This window comes from Aricia agestis, chromosome 18, assembly GCF_905147365.1.
Source record: "Aricia agestis chromosome 18, ilAriAges1.1, whole genome shotgun sequence".
In the NCBI taxonomy this organism is placed as follows: Eukaryota; Metazoa; Arthropoda; class Insecta; order Lepidoptera; family Lycaenidae; genus Aricia; species Aricia agestis.
This window is the reverse complement of record NC_056423.1, coordinates 802,099-818,405: the sequence shown is the minus strand read 5'-3', so window position 1 is coordinate 818,405 and position 16,307 is coordinate 802,099. Positions and strand designations below refer to the sequence as shown.

The 16,307-nt window shown below is 35.8% G+C and overlaps 1 protein-coding gene across 2 annotated transcripts in view; it reads left to right on the top strand.

The window, feature by feature from the left end:
- Positions 1–16,307, top strand: part of LOC121735804 — a 152,241-nt gene that overhangs the window by 114,280 nt on the left and 21,654 nt on the right. The window contains exon 8 of one of the 2 annotated variants that reach the window (XM_042126765.1): positions 6,506–6,609. In XM_042126765.1, the coding sequence (XP_041982699.1) occupies positions 6,506–6,609 (104 nt within the window). Of the gene's footprint in view, positions 1–6,502; positions 6,610–16,307 lie in introns of both variants that reach the window. The other variant, XM_042126764.1, reaches the window with a different exon arrangement.

Sequence of the window (16,307 nt, the reverse complement as noted above, 5' to 3'; positions counted from 1 at the left end):
ACTTATCATGAAGTGATGAATCAGGTCCTTATTTATTTCTCTGTATTCTGTAGAATAGTAAAATTTCAAATCTGGCTCCTCATCTGACTCACTGATCAGTTAGCCGATTCCCATCTGTCACGGGATTGACAGTACATAAATAAAGTCAGAATTATTCAAAGATATACTAGAACAGGGATTCCCAAAGATCTGTATTTGTCAAAACTTTTAAAGTTAACAGAAAATGATATCAAATCTTATGTAGTATTGTTACATGTTTTGTGAGTACGAGTACGTGCAAAAAATTTTAGTAGCAAGAAAACGATCATGTATACTTTTTTGTTAAAAACGATCCAGTAATTTTAATATTTTTTTTCGCCCCGTGCGAGTTCCTTACGCCGGTTCTTTTCGCCGGGTTAGTTCCTGGGCCCGTACCACGAAACGGTTTTGAGACTCAAACAATCGTACGAGAATGTTACGTCCTATTCTAACAAACGTGAAATGACGTTGTTAGAGCAGGACGCGGCATTCTCGTCCGATTGTTTGAGTCTCAAAACCGTTTCGTAGTAGCCCTACTGAACCGGTGGTAGGCCTCATGTAGACTTTCAGAGAACATTTGCAAAAAATTATTCTGAATAAAAAAAATGAGTTTGAGTTTAAACAACGCTAACAACATCCGATAGAAAAACAATTTTTGGGACGTGATACTGCATTGTTAAGTTACAAGTTTACTCTCTTGTGTTGTCCAAAATCATATATATTATCAATGTATGCGTGTAGGTACATATTCGGGCGATTTAGTGTTCGAAGATGATCGACTAGCCTGATTTAATCTAGGAAAGATTGGCGAACACAAACAACGTCTAATATCAGTGGGCTCTGGCGCCGGATTTATATTTTTGGAACGAAGTTCCTTATCGCGCGTTCGGCGTTACGAAAGGAGGCTAGACGGAACGACACTGGACCTCGACACTTTTTTAGTACCTGCGAAGTAGGGGCAGATAGCGTTGATAAGTATATTGAGTGGTAATTAGTATTCCTGTGCATCAACTAGATGGCTTTTATGAGAATTAACAGCGGCATGTACCGGACGTTTAAATAGATTTTTTTACAATTCCACAAAATTGTCATTGGTCGTATTCCTGGGCGTCAATAGATGGCGTTTTTATAGCTTCGTTCCATCCGGGTGTCCCTTGACACCTTTCAAGTTTTTAATGAGTATAGGCCCAACTTTATTTCTGCCGGCTCCCTAGGACGCTGCGGCCCCTAGGCCGCGGCCTCTACGCTCTATTTATAAACCAGGGCTAATGGGTTCGAGCATATTTCACATACCATATATTTTCAGCTACGTTTGCCAAAATCAGCTAGAATTTAAACAAATAATTAATCTTTCTATAGTGTGGAATAACCAAAAATGTATTTAACTGCAGCAGTTCAACCACAATAAAATAATACCCACACCCACAGATTGACATAATCTTAGACACGGCTAATAGAAACATTCGTCGGCAGCTATCTAAGTGAGCTATCTAGAATTGCCCATTCACAGAACACAGTGTATACTGTATGTGTGTTAGAGTAACTCTCAGAAATAGACGTGTGCAGATTAGAAACGGCATTTTCCGTGGTAGTGGTAGTCCACATTCCTTTGATGGATTTAACAATAATTATTATAAAAAAATATGTAACTTAGTCAGTAGTCTATAAACCTAGTTATTAAAGTTTAAATGGCAAATTAAGGCACAAAACTTCTATCATATTAAAATTTGTATGAGTCAAATTAGACTTAGTACTTCAATCTATCGTTTCGAACCATCCTTTTTGCCGAGATAAAAACTATTCATGTCCATTCACTAAACTCAAAATATGTATCTTCATACATTTCTTCTAAATCGATTCAGTAATTTGAGCTCGAAGACTTAAAGGCACGCACTTTCATTTTTTTCCTGTGCATCAAAATTCATTTTTGTTTTTTTTTTAAATTTATAGACGTCCTATTATTTGTTATTTAATCTAGTAGTAGAACATCGTTGTCCCCCATTAGTCACCTGCAGTGGCGAGCTTAGGATACAATGACAGACATACAAGCTTCCGTGCATAATGTTGACTTATCTGCACGATTTTGTATCTATTGACTTCTGACTTTGTCATAAAAATTTAAGGGATTTTTCTGATGAATTACCTTGCTTTTTAGAGGCAGTCATGTTTGAAATTAAAGAAAAAAGACCATTAATTGATACATTTTAGATTTTGCAATATACATAGGGATATAATTAAACACATTCATAGTTACCTAAGTGCGATGCTTATAATATTAAAAGTATTATGGCCGTTCTAATTAAATTATTTTAAAAAATACTTTTTAATAGGTGGCAAACTATAAGATTTCCTTGTTTGATATATTGATTTAGTAGTTTGTCCAACTCTTATTAAATATACAATGAATAATGGATGTTTCTAATATAAATACAATGGAGAATTATACGCATTCTTATGCAAGAAACAAAAAGCTAATCGTTCAATTATAAAATATCTAAAGTTGTCAACATTATTATTTACATTTTATTGAGTTGTGATCAGAAACTTTAAACTTGTTTCAACTTAAAACTGAAGCTATGTTTTTTTTATGGACACTCGCAGCATCAGAAGAGCTGCAGGTGCGTTGCCGGCCTTTGAGAGGGAATAGGGTAATAGGGGAGGGTAGGGATGGGAAGGGATGGGAATAGGGGAGGGTAGGGAAGGGAATAGGGTAGGGGATTTGGCCTCCGGTAAACTCACTCACTCGGCGAAACACAGCGCGTGCGCTGTTTCACGCCGGTTTTCTGTGAGAACGTGGTATTTCTCCGGTCGATCCGGCCCATTCGTGCCGAAGCATGGCCACGTAAAAATTCTAATTAAACATATTTTTCCATACAAATGAGAAGCTTATTATCCCCTCGATGAAAACTTTTTGAGATTCGAAGACGCGACCTCCGGATTTAGCGTCGAAGCGCTAGAAACTGAGTCACAGTCCACAGAGGTCTCTCGTGACATAGAAAAATTGTAACGAATTTTAACAGTCGAACAAAGAACCTCCTCTGTTTTTGGTAGTGGTTAAACATATATACATACAAAGAAATGCCTGACTTACCGTTTGCGGTGTCGGCCTGTTCCAATTTTGAATAGCTGATTTAAAAATGCATCGCATCGCATCGTCCATGTCGTTCAATGTGAAAACCCTTAAAGCGGGGATCAATCTCAATCCAAAACGATAACCTTGCACACAACCAAAGACCAAGCGTAAACGCATCGTAATAAGATTCATTTTAGCTTAGCATAAAACTGTAGTTACTAGGAGCGGATCTTCTCTATTTTTCATGTTTTTTTTAATGTCTTTGGAAATAAAAAAAAACAATTTTGTTTCTTATTAAGAAACAAAATTGTTCGATTCAGAAGATTTTAGTATAGATTTACTAACAATTTATTCAGATAAAATGTATAATTTTCCTAGTTAATACTTATATCTCGATGAAATGGATTTTTGTCGCAGGTGAGTTTGTAAATTAATTACAGCCAAAGTATTACGTTTTATTAAAATGTTTATGGTTTAAGGTATTTCAAATATTGTGCTTTATATCTCATATTTTTTACATTTTTGTTATTATATTGGAATTAGGTAAACCGGGAGTCACGGAATAACAAATTGGGGTTTATCCTCGCCTTAAGTGATAAGTCAGTTTCGGCACCCCCAACTCTTGTAGTTATAAAATCATCCTTGCAGGTCAAAATTTAACCCTAAAATATCGCAACATACTCCAAGATTACCTTGCGATTAAAATCTAACGGCCCATTACACCCGCGTATTGAACTTGTAATTAAAATCTTATTAAGAGTTTCGGAGTTCTGAAGGTTATGATTGATCGATGTCTTAACCTCAACTAATATTTGTTTTGAGCCGTCAAGTTCATTTTCATTACATATATCATTATTTTTAATCAACTTATAATGAAGTCACAGAGTTTCGTAATGATAAATTCGTTAACACTAAAACGCTTAGCTTTGTCGACTATAATTTACTAAGAAAGTCAATAATATCCCAAAATAATAATTTTATGTTGACATGACATGCAATGGTCAAAGTTTACAATAATATCATAATCATATATTAGTATGAGTGTGTAATAAAGAAATTTTTAGTGTTTGTATTTGAGTTATTAAGGGTAGGTTGCACCAACTTACTTTAACTATAACTTTAACTTTAACCATAACAAAATGTCAAATGAACTGTCAAATTCCTAGTAAAAGTCCATAATGGACGCCATATTTGACTATGACCTTAACCTTAACTATAACTACGCAGTACGCCTCTGGTGCAACCCACCCTAAATAGTGTCTCTCATGGTGTCTCTTCATATAAACTTAAAAGCAATATCGCTATTATTTTAAATAAATCATATTATTGTACTAAATCTTAAATCATTATAAAAATTGAACAAAAATACCCCGTGCGATCTCCCTCGTGGTCCCAGAAGCGATTAGCATTTTAGTGTTAAGTTGTGGTATCAATAGCCGTCGACAAGTGATTATTAATTTTAAAATGGCCTCGCCACCTGTTCGACCGCCAATTATAAGTAAATTCTTATTGACCATCATCATTTATCTTATGATATAAAAGATAAACACAATATGTTTTATGTTATGACTCAATATGTGATGAGACTGATCTTTGGGGTGATAATGTCTTCTTTCTGTTGCAATTAGGAACGTTACATAGCTTTGAGAATTTATAGAGCAGGGTATATCCTTATCTAACATATAAAAATAAGTCAGTTTTTCCTACCTGACGCTATAACTCCAGAACGCACGAACCGATTTCCACGGTTTTGCATTCGTTGGAAAGGTCTCGGGCTCCGGGACAGCTAGTTAATATTATTAACTAGCTGTCCCGGTTAACTTCGTGTCACTTTAAAACCTTCCCTGGACTTCTACGAATATTTTAAGACTAAAATTAGCCCAACCCGTTCAGCCGTTTTCGAGTTTTAGCGTTACTAACATAATTGAAAACCCATTTTTATATATTTGACTTTTAAGTATTATCACAAATCTTTTGTATGGGAGTATAGAAAAGTGTTGTTTTTAGACTTTTTCAGGATATATTTTTTTTTAGAATTTTTCTCTCCGTAAGAACCATCCTCGTACTTCAAGGAATATTTTAAAAAAAGAATTAGCGAAATCGGTCCAACCGTTCTAGAGTTTTGCGCTTAGCAACACATTCAGCGACTCATTTTTATATTTAAATAGATGTGAAAATGTGTCTGTGATGTTCGGGCCACACTAACGTCAAACGCCGTTAATTATCGCGTTGTTGGACGTTAGCCGTAGGTGTAGCCACAATTTAACGCGATAATTTTCAACGGCGTTTACAATGCCGTTTGGCGTTTGACGATAGCTCTAGTGGCGGTACATCAAAAAGATTAACGCGAGAATTAATGCGATGAAGCGGCCACACTACGTACGGGATCACACGTGTTGGTTTAGACTTGTTTGCATTTAAATCGCACGTTTTTTAAATTTAAATACGTACTTTGGTAATGGAGTCTTCACTCCACTCTAGTTATTCCTAATGAGAAAGTAATTGCTTTTTTTTGAGATTTTACAAACCGAACCATGTTTGTGGGATCTGAAACTCAAAAGTAACAAGAATCGTGGAATGCAAAGTGATGCTTGACGACGAATAATAGAATTATTACCTTTTGAAGAAATGAATTAAAGATAAAAGTGACTTCAAAATTGTACGTAATTTAGAATTAAATCGCCCTACCTACAAAACTACTGAACCAATTTTGATGCAACTTGCACTATCCCCTAAGTTATATCTAGTATTTATCTAGTAAGTACAACAAAAAAAGATTTACTGAAATCGCAATGGTAGTTCCAGAGATATGCGAACACAAACATAAAAACATACATACATACATACCTACTTACATACATAAATACCTACACTTTTGAAATATTTTGGCACATTTGTTCAGACGCTGATATACGAAAATTACGCAGTTCGGAATGTTACATACATACGCGTCGAATTGATAACCTCCTTTTTATGAAGTCGGTTAAGTAAAATCAACGCCGTTAACAACGCCGTTGGGCATTAAACGTTGACCGTTCAAGTGTAGCCACCCACTTTAACGCGTTAAAATTATCGCAATAATTGTCGCGTTGTTGGGCATTGACGTTAAACGTTAGTGTGGCCCGAACATAAGAGACTCTTCACGCTTCGCAAAAAGTTTGTCTGTCATCTCGCTTCGCAACTGCTGGGCCGATTTAGATGTAATTTGGTATGAAAATACTTTGAGAAACGGGAAAAGACAGGGAAGTGTATGTGGCGGATAAATGTACGATTTTCGCGCTATTGCAAAACTTTATTCCCTTCTATTCTATGCCACCAACATCCTAGTCCTACATCTACAACTATTAATTCTATTCCTCTTATATCCCTAGTTCTATATCTACAGTTATTAACACTGTGATTTCTGTTCAGTAGCGAGTGGCACCTGGGCTGGGACCGCGCAGCGCTGCACGGAGTCAGCTGGTACCACCTGCTACACCCAGACTGCTGCAAGGAGGCCCAGACCAAGCATCGACTCAGTGAGTACCAGATTCACCCAATGTACTATAGTACACCAAACAAAGTACAGAACTACTTGATGTGCTACAGCAAAGAGTATAAAACTGAATCGCGCTATCGAAGTTTCTGAGATCGACTAATGCCGTTATTACTATTATAGCCCATTTACATTCGCGTACGAGTCGCGTCCCTCGTCTCGTCCCTCGCGGCGCTCGCGTCCGGAGCGGTTTTTGGGGCACAAGACAAACCGCGCAGGTTGTGTTTAGTTTTAAATACGCAAAAACAAAAATGCATCGTATTATAATAATAATAATATCTATGGACGCTTCACACCACGTCAGTCTGGCCCCGTGCTAAGTACCTGAAGGACTTGTGTTACGGGTACCAGACAACGGAAATTTATTTAATACTTTTATACTATACATATATTTAAGATTTTTATTATATGATACACATATTTAATACACAACCATGACCCAGGAACTTAACTTGTTGCTGCTAAAACTTCGACCTCCATTGTTGCTAGCTCAAAGACGACTGAACTCAGCACGCGAGTGTAAACAGGCAACTTATTAACCATCGATCAACACGAGCCTCGCACGAGGGACGAGGCGAGCCACGAGGCGAGGGATGAAGCGCGAATGTAAAGGCCGTATTAGAGAAGTTTTATAGACAGTTGGCGGACCTACATAATTTGATCGTCAAGCTTAGCTGACATAATATCAAGACTTAATAGCTGGTTTACACGTATTAAGTGGATAAGTAGTAACTAAATTTTAACTTAATTTGAAGTGCCTGCCCGAAATGTGTCAAGTGACAAGCCCCGCCTGCCAACATAATAGAAAATAGCCAAATTTCTAATTTCCTTGTTTAGTACTTAACTAAATTTTAACTTGCTACATGCTACTAATGCACTACAATACACTGCTTTTTTTTGCTACTTGCTACAATACACTGCTGTGATTACATGCAATAAATAACTTAAAATTAAATTAAAATTTAGTTAACTACTTATCAACTTAATACGTTTTAACCAGACATATGTTATTTGCCTAGGAACCAATTTATCTGATGCTTAGTAGTAAATTTCTCGAACATTACACAGTACCAGTCAATTTTTTTGACCTAAACTCAATAAATAGTTAGTAACAATCTGTAGATCATTCCCACCGCGAACACATTTCTTGGCCCGGCAAATGCTAACTCGGTAATGGCAGATATCGTTAGCTGAATCTACAAAAGGAAAATACTATTCGCAGTATAAAACATCGTCTGTACTATAACAGGGGTCACCAATTAGTTTCGCTCGGGGTCCATATTAAGAAATGAAACGCCTCCGCGGTCCGCACATCAAAAAAAATTAAACTAAGGTAATTACGGAATTTACAAAAGTATTTATTTACTTTATCAATGAGAAAAGTGTCTCTTTTTGTATCTTATTATCTCTCTGAAATTTGGAGTAAAATATTGGTGTAAGCTGTTGACATTAAATCCTAGAGATGTTCATCAATCAGTGCCTACCTAAGTTGAGACCGAAATTTATTTTTGACGAAGTTCATCTTCGAAAATGCTGGGTCCGCACACAATGGGTCGGCGGTCCGGATGCGGACCGCGGTCCGCCCTTTGGCGGACCCCGCCTCTCACCTCTCCTCTATAACTTTGGCTTAGTAAGCGGTTGCACTAGAGAGGCAATGTAGGCACAAATCTGCAAAAAGTGATTCATCTCCACACCAGTTTCGGTGTTGGGGCTGGATCCATTGAAACTAGGCGAGCTACGCAGACTTTTAATGGTCTGTTTACGTCAAATAGGGTCCAGAAATAGTTTGATATGGTACAGATTTAGAGCAAACTACGAGTCACATAAGAGAAATAACTAAACTAGAGGATGCTATAAAAAAGAGCAAAAAACTAAAATGGAGTTGGGCAGGGCATATATTCAGAGACAATACGGAAAAATGGACAGAATTAACGACATTTTGGGTACCTCGAAACGACACAAAAAGAAAACGAGGCAGACCAAGGAAAAGATGGTCTGATGACTTCAGAAGAGTTGCAGGCCACCTCTGGCAAAGACTAACCCAGGATAGGGAGAAGTGGAAGCATCTAGGGGAGACCTATGTGTCATCAGGACACGCTGATACCTAAAGCATACAAAAGTGCAGTGATAATAAGCACAAGAATGTCATAACTACCTAACTATTGTATCAGCAAATGGGTTAATAAATAAATAAAAAAACGAGTCACATAGACTTCTTGTGTAAAAATGTATAGTTCCTCCGAAATTTCATTTGATTTTTATTTATTTATTATAAAAACTTTATGCACATATAGGTACAAAGGTGGACTTAATGCCTTATGGCATTATCTACCAGTCAACCTTTGGGCGATACAGGGACAAAATTGTATAGGTCAAATTCTCGTTCATCATTATGTCGTTTTATTTCAAGTTTCATAACTATAACACATTGACTAGGCAATTACTTATGGATATTGCATTGGCGATACAGTGTAAGATATAATAATTTCATTACGCATAGGCTTTTATTAGTTAGCTTTTGCGGTTAGTGGTCAGTAAATCACACCTACAATTTATATGTGGCTAATAATAATCGAAACTACCTACAGTGCTTTAAATTATATTTTATTACGAAATAATCCGGCAAACGTTCACTTTTCGCCAGATACTGTATCTATACTAATATTATAAAGCGAAAGAGTTTGTTTGTTTGTTTGAACGCGCTAATCTCAGGAACTACTGGTCCGATTTTAAAAATTCCTTCAGTGTTAGATGGCCCATTTAGCGAGGAAGGCTATAGGCTATATTTTATCACGCTTAGACTAATAAGAGCTAAGAAATATGTTATTTGGCATAGATAAGAAGTAGACCACATGAAGGATCATGATTTTTGTGGACTAATTTGTCTGTGAAATACCTACGCGGGCGAAGCCGCGCGGAACGTCTAGTAGCAAAATAATTGTGAATATAGCTCTAAGGATTATAGTGAATAGTGAAATATACAATGGCTCAGAACCAACTATATACTCCTGACCTGAATTCCTCAATTTAATTAGTCGTACTTTAAGATGAGCGAAAACTATCAATCTAAGTATAACAATTTATGTCTGTCAGGACGTATGCAATTTCTAATTAATTGTATAGCCTAGGTAACCTAATTGCTTGATTACTGATATTTATAGGTTTATTATGAAGTCTAGAGTTCTAGACGTAGCCTTATTAGGTAAACCGTCAATTACCAGATAAAATATCAGCGGTTTAGTGACCTTTACGATTTTTGCTGCGCTCACATTTCAGGTGCGAAAGTTCAAGCTATAAAGAGAAAACGGTTAGGAAATTGTGATTTTAACCGAGTTCCAAGAAGGAACTGCCTTTTTCATGTTTATTGAGAAATGCAAAAGTTTCTAGTAAGTATATAGTTTTCTAGAATTCCATGACCAAATAGTAAAATGGGTGGTTAACTTGAATCCAATGATCTAATCGAGAGCGTTTTTTGCAGAATTACATTCCATTATTACCCGTTGGAAGAAAAAAAAATCTGGGTTTAACGTAGGTCCACATTCAAATTCTTACAGTACATAGACTGGTTTGGGCTGAGGTACTGTGACTTTCAAACGCGGCCTTAAACCTCGCCTTGACCACGGGCCCATCAGCTGAGCGGGTCTGAGGTCGGCACCTTTTACTGTTTGCTCCTTATCGTTTGTGGGTTATTTTCTAAAAAGTTTTTTTAATTTTTTTTATATAATACTAGCTGTCCCGGCAAACGTTTCTTTGCCATATAAAGTATTTCGCCCGTATTATTTTATTGAAGTGACTAAATAAGTATGTCACCATGGCAACGTCCATCGCTATCCCGTCGCAAAAACCATGGTCGCCGTCAGTCTCGAGTTGTAATAATTTACTATTATTTATTCAACAGAAGTGACACCTGTAGACAACTGGCGGGGATAACTAATGAAATGACGATTAATCAGTTTTCGACCGGGGAGGAAAAATTATCAAATTACTAAAATGGCTATTAAAAAATAAGGGTTGATCGTAGAAGGGTGAAAATTGAGGATTGTATGTATTTTTGTATGTTGTATCATAAAAAAATAGAAATTAAAAATTTTGTCTAAAAAATAAAAAATAAAATTTAGGGGTGGACTACCCCTAACATTTAGGGGGATCAAAAATAGATGTTGGCCGATTCTCATAGATACCGGATAAGCACAAAAAATTTCATCAAAATCGGTCAAGCCGTTTCGGAGGAGTATGGCAACGAAAACTGTGACACGAGAATTTCATATATTAGATTATTTACTTTATGACGGCCTTCAACTCCGTTACACCGAAATTCACAACATAAAATGTCTATGTCCTTTTCCCGTCCTTTAATACATTTCGACTTACATAATCGGTTCAGCCATTTAGGCGTGAAGAGGTAACAGACGGACAGACTCATTTTCACATTAATTATAATATTAGTAAGGATTTTTGATTTCTCACCTCGCTGTCGAATTAAACGCAACCCGCATTGATTCAATGATGAAGAAATCGAAATCCAAATACCCAGTTTATTGCCAGATACTGTGTTCAAGCTGGTTGGAATCTGGATCAGACAATGTACAGTACTGAGACAGTTTAGTGTGTAGGCAAATCGAGACGCGGGATAAACACACGGCCGGCACAGACCACAATCATGGCACTCGTCAATCTTACGAAAGGGGTGTCGCACACTACAAGTTATCACTAACTAGATGACATCCACAACACGGTTACACCAAAAGTCGTTTATCAGCGGTCGTGAAGAGGTAACAGACAGACAGACACACTTTCGCATTTATAATACTATAATAATATCTATGGACGCTTCACACCACGTCAGTCTGGCCCCACGCTAAGTACCTGAAGGACTTGTGTTACGGGTACCAGACAACGGAAATATTATATTTAATACTTTTATACTAAGTATATACATATACATAATATATTAAAGATTTTTATTATAATGATACACATATTTAATACACATCCATGACACAGGAACATTGAAAACTTTTTGTTCCGTTCGGCGGGATTCGAACCCGTGAGCGCTGACCAGTGACCACGCGCTCAACCACTGCGCCACAGAGGTCGTCAAATATTAGTATGGTTATGGATATTTTGTAGAAATGTGAATGTGAGTGCCTATCTGACTGACCTTTTCAGACTGTAAACGGCTGAACCGATTTTGGTGTTGGTACGGAGAGATTTTGAGAAACGATTTCGAGATTTTTCCTTGGTTTCGTCGTTTCTATTCTATTCGTGTATATTGAGTGCCAAATTACTTTCAAAACTAATAATTTTTAGTGCAAAGAAACGAACTGAATTCAGCAATTTAGTTTGCTTTTTGGTAGGTTTTTTGGCACTTCAACTCTTTTTGGTTTTTGAAGCAGCCTTTACAATATCAAAAATATTTTAAAGGCCACGTCTCAGTGTACGTTTACCTTTAAACCAACATTCGAGATTTCACAAATTACCGCCTGGCATTAACCCTTATTACTCGTACAAACATCCTCCACCTGCCCAAATATAAACCCTGTCATCAGGGGGTAGAGTTCAAAATCGAATGACACGCGGCTATTCGATTCTGCGTAGATCATAATTCGATGGCCGACTCGAGTTACCTTAAATTTAAATCTAGATATGAAATAGGTATAATTATGTTAAGTAAAAAATGAATGCAAGCATATTGTGTACAGTCGAGACAATGAATGCTGGTAAAGAACTTATAGCTGCTTAGTATGATTGGTATGATTTACGTTTTTTTAGGGTTCCGTACCCAAAGGGTGAAAACGGGACCCTATTACTGAGACTTCGATGTCTGTCCGTCTGTATGTCTATCTACAGGCTGTATCTCAAGAACCGCTATAACTAGACTTCTGAAATTTTTACAGATTGTGTAAAAATTTCAGAAGTCTAGTTATAGCTTAGTCTAGTTATAGTAGTCTTTTGCCGAGTATAACAACAAATACTAAAAACAAAATAAAATTAATATTTAAGGGGGGCTCCCATACACCTCCCATACAAAAAACATTATTTTTTTGGCCTTTTTTGCTCGTAATCGATAATGGCAACAGCTAGGCAATTTATTATAAAGGCCTTAGTTATATGTCTACTTAAATAAATAATAATATTATTTAAATAAAATAAAAATTAAAGGGGGGCTCATATATTTATACAAAAACACAATTTTTGGCCTATTTTTCCTCTATAACGGTACGGAACCATTCGTGCGCGAGTCCGACTCGCACTTGGCCGATTATTTATATTTTTCTAAGATTTTAGAAAAATATCATAATATCAGAATTAGCGAATAAAACACGCGGTCTACCTAAAAAGAAAGAGAAGTCACAAAATATGCCTCTTTTGCCTATTTGTACCAACCACATCCCATCCCTAATATTCTTTACAGCAAAGTATATCATAATATCATCATAATGAGACAAAAATGTTTTTACCAATGCTTAAGTGTCAACTAAGTCGGAAAAACTTAGGCCACCTAAAAACAGTAAAAAATTATAGGACCCTGGATATCCAACAAAGGTTGCGGAAAATCGGCATTAGGCTAATAACATTCACAACTTGTAGATGAACCTCGACAGCTGAAGATGATTAAAATGCATCCATTTGGAAGCTACATCGGAACAAACAGACACTCAGAAATGTCAAACTCTGAAATGTCATCGGGAGTAAAAAGGTAAAATATTGTCTCAACATACACAGATTGTAAAAGAGCAAAAGGCGTATACTGAGTACAGAACCACAGACATACAATTTATTACAATGTATTTTGCAACTAAATCTTTACCTAGTGAACTTCGCAATTACCAATCGAAAATAAACCCAAGCTCGTTATGATAGAGTTCAAACGCATTTTTGGCCATTTGAACTGGTATTTTGTACGAAGCCTTAAATTAGAAAACAATACACCCGTCACCCGAGTATTGTTCAAGATTGTATCGAAAACGATATGACTTAGTCGAAAATACTGACATAATCACATTTAAATTAGCTCGTGGGAATTTCAGTAATTATCTCACAACGAATTTCGGGTTAGTTCCCGAACCGGTGGTAGGCACTAGTAGTATCAACGTTCTGAAAGTTTTATACAAATTTATTCAGAAATAAAACTTTTTTACAACAGCTTTGATAATGTATGTCGGAGACCTGCGTGTTTTATGAAATATTATAGTCTGTCACTTTACTGAAAATTAATTATACTAAATTCTGATCGTATTGACGTTTAAATTAACATCACCCCGTAAGTAACATTAAACGCTAATTAAATGCTAGTAATTTACTACGAAGCATAATGATTTTTGGTAAGCCCAAAACTTACGTTAACCTAAGGATTAAGACGTACAAATTATTCATTAGAACTCTTCTCTTAATATTAGGAAAGATAAACACTACAACAAAGTGGTATAAATTAATAAACCATTAACTATTAAATTAAGATTTATCCCGCATTATGCAATATCGATAAAATCTAAGATATTCATGACATAAATAATGTATACGAGTCCGTAAATAAAACTAGAACTTAGAAGTGTAACACCCAGCCCATACCACCAATAATAAATTGTAACCTAAACCCTGGTTATAAATATATTCAATTCGTAAACTATTAGTCTTTTAGAAGTCGCATCCTTTGCGCGGCATCTGACGATCATACGAGATTTTATAATATTTATAAGATCTAATATAGCGTGACTTAAGAAATTATATTTTCATCAGTCAAATACCTCAGTTTTAAATTACGTGGGTACGCAGCATTGAAATCCCATAAAATAAAAGGATTTAAAGTCTAAATTCTAAAGTTACTTGGTTTGGTTTAGAGTCTAATCCAAACCAATATAATTTACCTACTTATGACTTTTTTAATTACAAAAGTTAATTTCAAGCCTAGTTTAAGTATGCCTGAGTTGAATTTAGTGTACCTACTTACAAGCATTTAACCTGCTTTAACAAAGTTGTTGAAACTCGGCCTAAGCAATGAACGAAGGTCTCGTAAACCTACACGGATGTTCAGTAGGACGTGTTTTATTAACCTGAGTGCAATATGCATATTGTATCATTTAGATTATTAACTTGTGGTCAAGTTATAAGTGGACTAGATGACGCCCGCAACTCCGTTGCGCCAAAATTCGTTTATCGCGTGGGGACCGTACATTTTTTCGGGATAAAAAGTATCCTATGTCCTTTCCCGGGACTCATAGTATCTGCATGCCAAATTTCAGCCAAATCGGTTCAGCGGTTTGAGCGTGAAGAGGTAGCAGACAGACAGACACAATTTCGCATGTATAATATTAAAATATGGATTGCTCTTACTAAATTAAATAATGTTATATTCAGGCTAGTTAAAACAAAAAATATATACAGAATAAGATCATGAACGAATTAAATATTGTGACTTCAATTAGTGAATTACTTATGTATGTTATGCATAGACTCAAACTTCCATTTCTTTAAACATTCAACATTTTCTCCGTTGAACTTCAACTTCGTTGAGCAAAAAAATCGTTCTTCAAAACAATGTTTTGTTCTTTCCGGGGCCATAAAATATTATCTCCTTACCAAATTTCATCTAAATCGGTTTAACGGTTTAAGCCTGGAGAGGTTACAGATGACAGCAGCATAAGTAGTTTCTTACTGAAGTTATTTAAAGCTTTCTCACAAGAGCTTAAGATTTAAAGCTTTCGTAGAGGGTGCAGATTCGATCCCGACTGGGGGCGTGTACCAATGAGACATCTTCTGGTCTCAAGTACATAATACAGACGCTCGTACGGTGAAGGAAAACATCGTGAGGAAACCCGCACATAGTTGGTCCCAGACGTATTGACTAGTTCTTTCCTCTGGACTAGGCCGACTATGTTCCGAGAATGCCGTATGTGCTTGGGCAAGTATACGGACATTTAAATCTTGTCCCAGGCACTACCGTATTTGACGAGTGGTTACTTCGCTCTGAAAATACTGGATAAATCATCCACTACGTATGTAAAGGCCTATTTTTCTAAAAAGTGTAAGTAAATGCAATGTGTAATATCTAGACATAAACGTCTATGGCGTTTCGCCGTGGCATTCTCTACTAATTAATTAATAATAATAATAATAATAACGTTTATTTGCAAAAACATGGTAATGACAATATTAGATGGTACAATGAGAAATAGAGCTCATGTTTTGTCGGATACATCTCGACGTGCAAATATTGTGGAAATAAAAGTTACATTTAATTTTCTTAATTCTTTGACACATAATATTTAGTTGCAGTTAGTTTTTATTATTCATAGGTTGCAGTACAATATTGTTAGTAAAAATTATAATAAATTAATCAAATGTCAAACAGTACAAATATGCAAAAAATAAATTAAAAATTGTCAAAATGAAATGTTACTTATAATTATTACAATATTATATTATCATCATTAATAAAATCGTCAATGGTATAATACATTTTGGCTAATAGTAATTGAAATAAATTATTTTTAAATTTGTTTAATGACATTTTTTTTAAATCGTTAGGTAAGTTGTTATATATACGGATAGCCATGCAGTATGCATTTTTAGAAAATAGAGCTATTTTCTGGTCAGGAATGCACAAGTTTTCACGTTTCCTACCTCTATATTTAGAACAGTCCTTGTTTTTAGCAAATAAGTATATATGTTTATAAACAA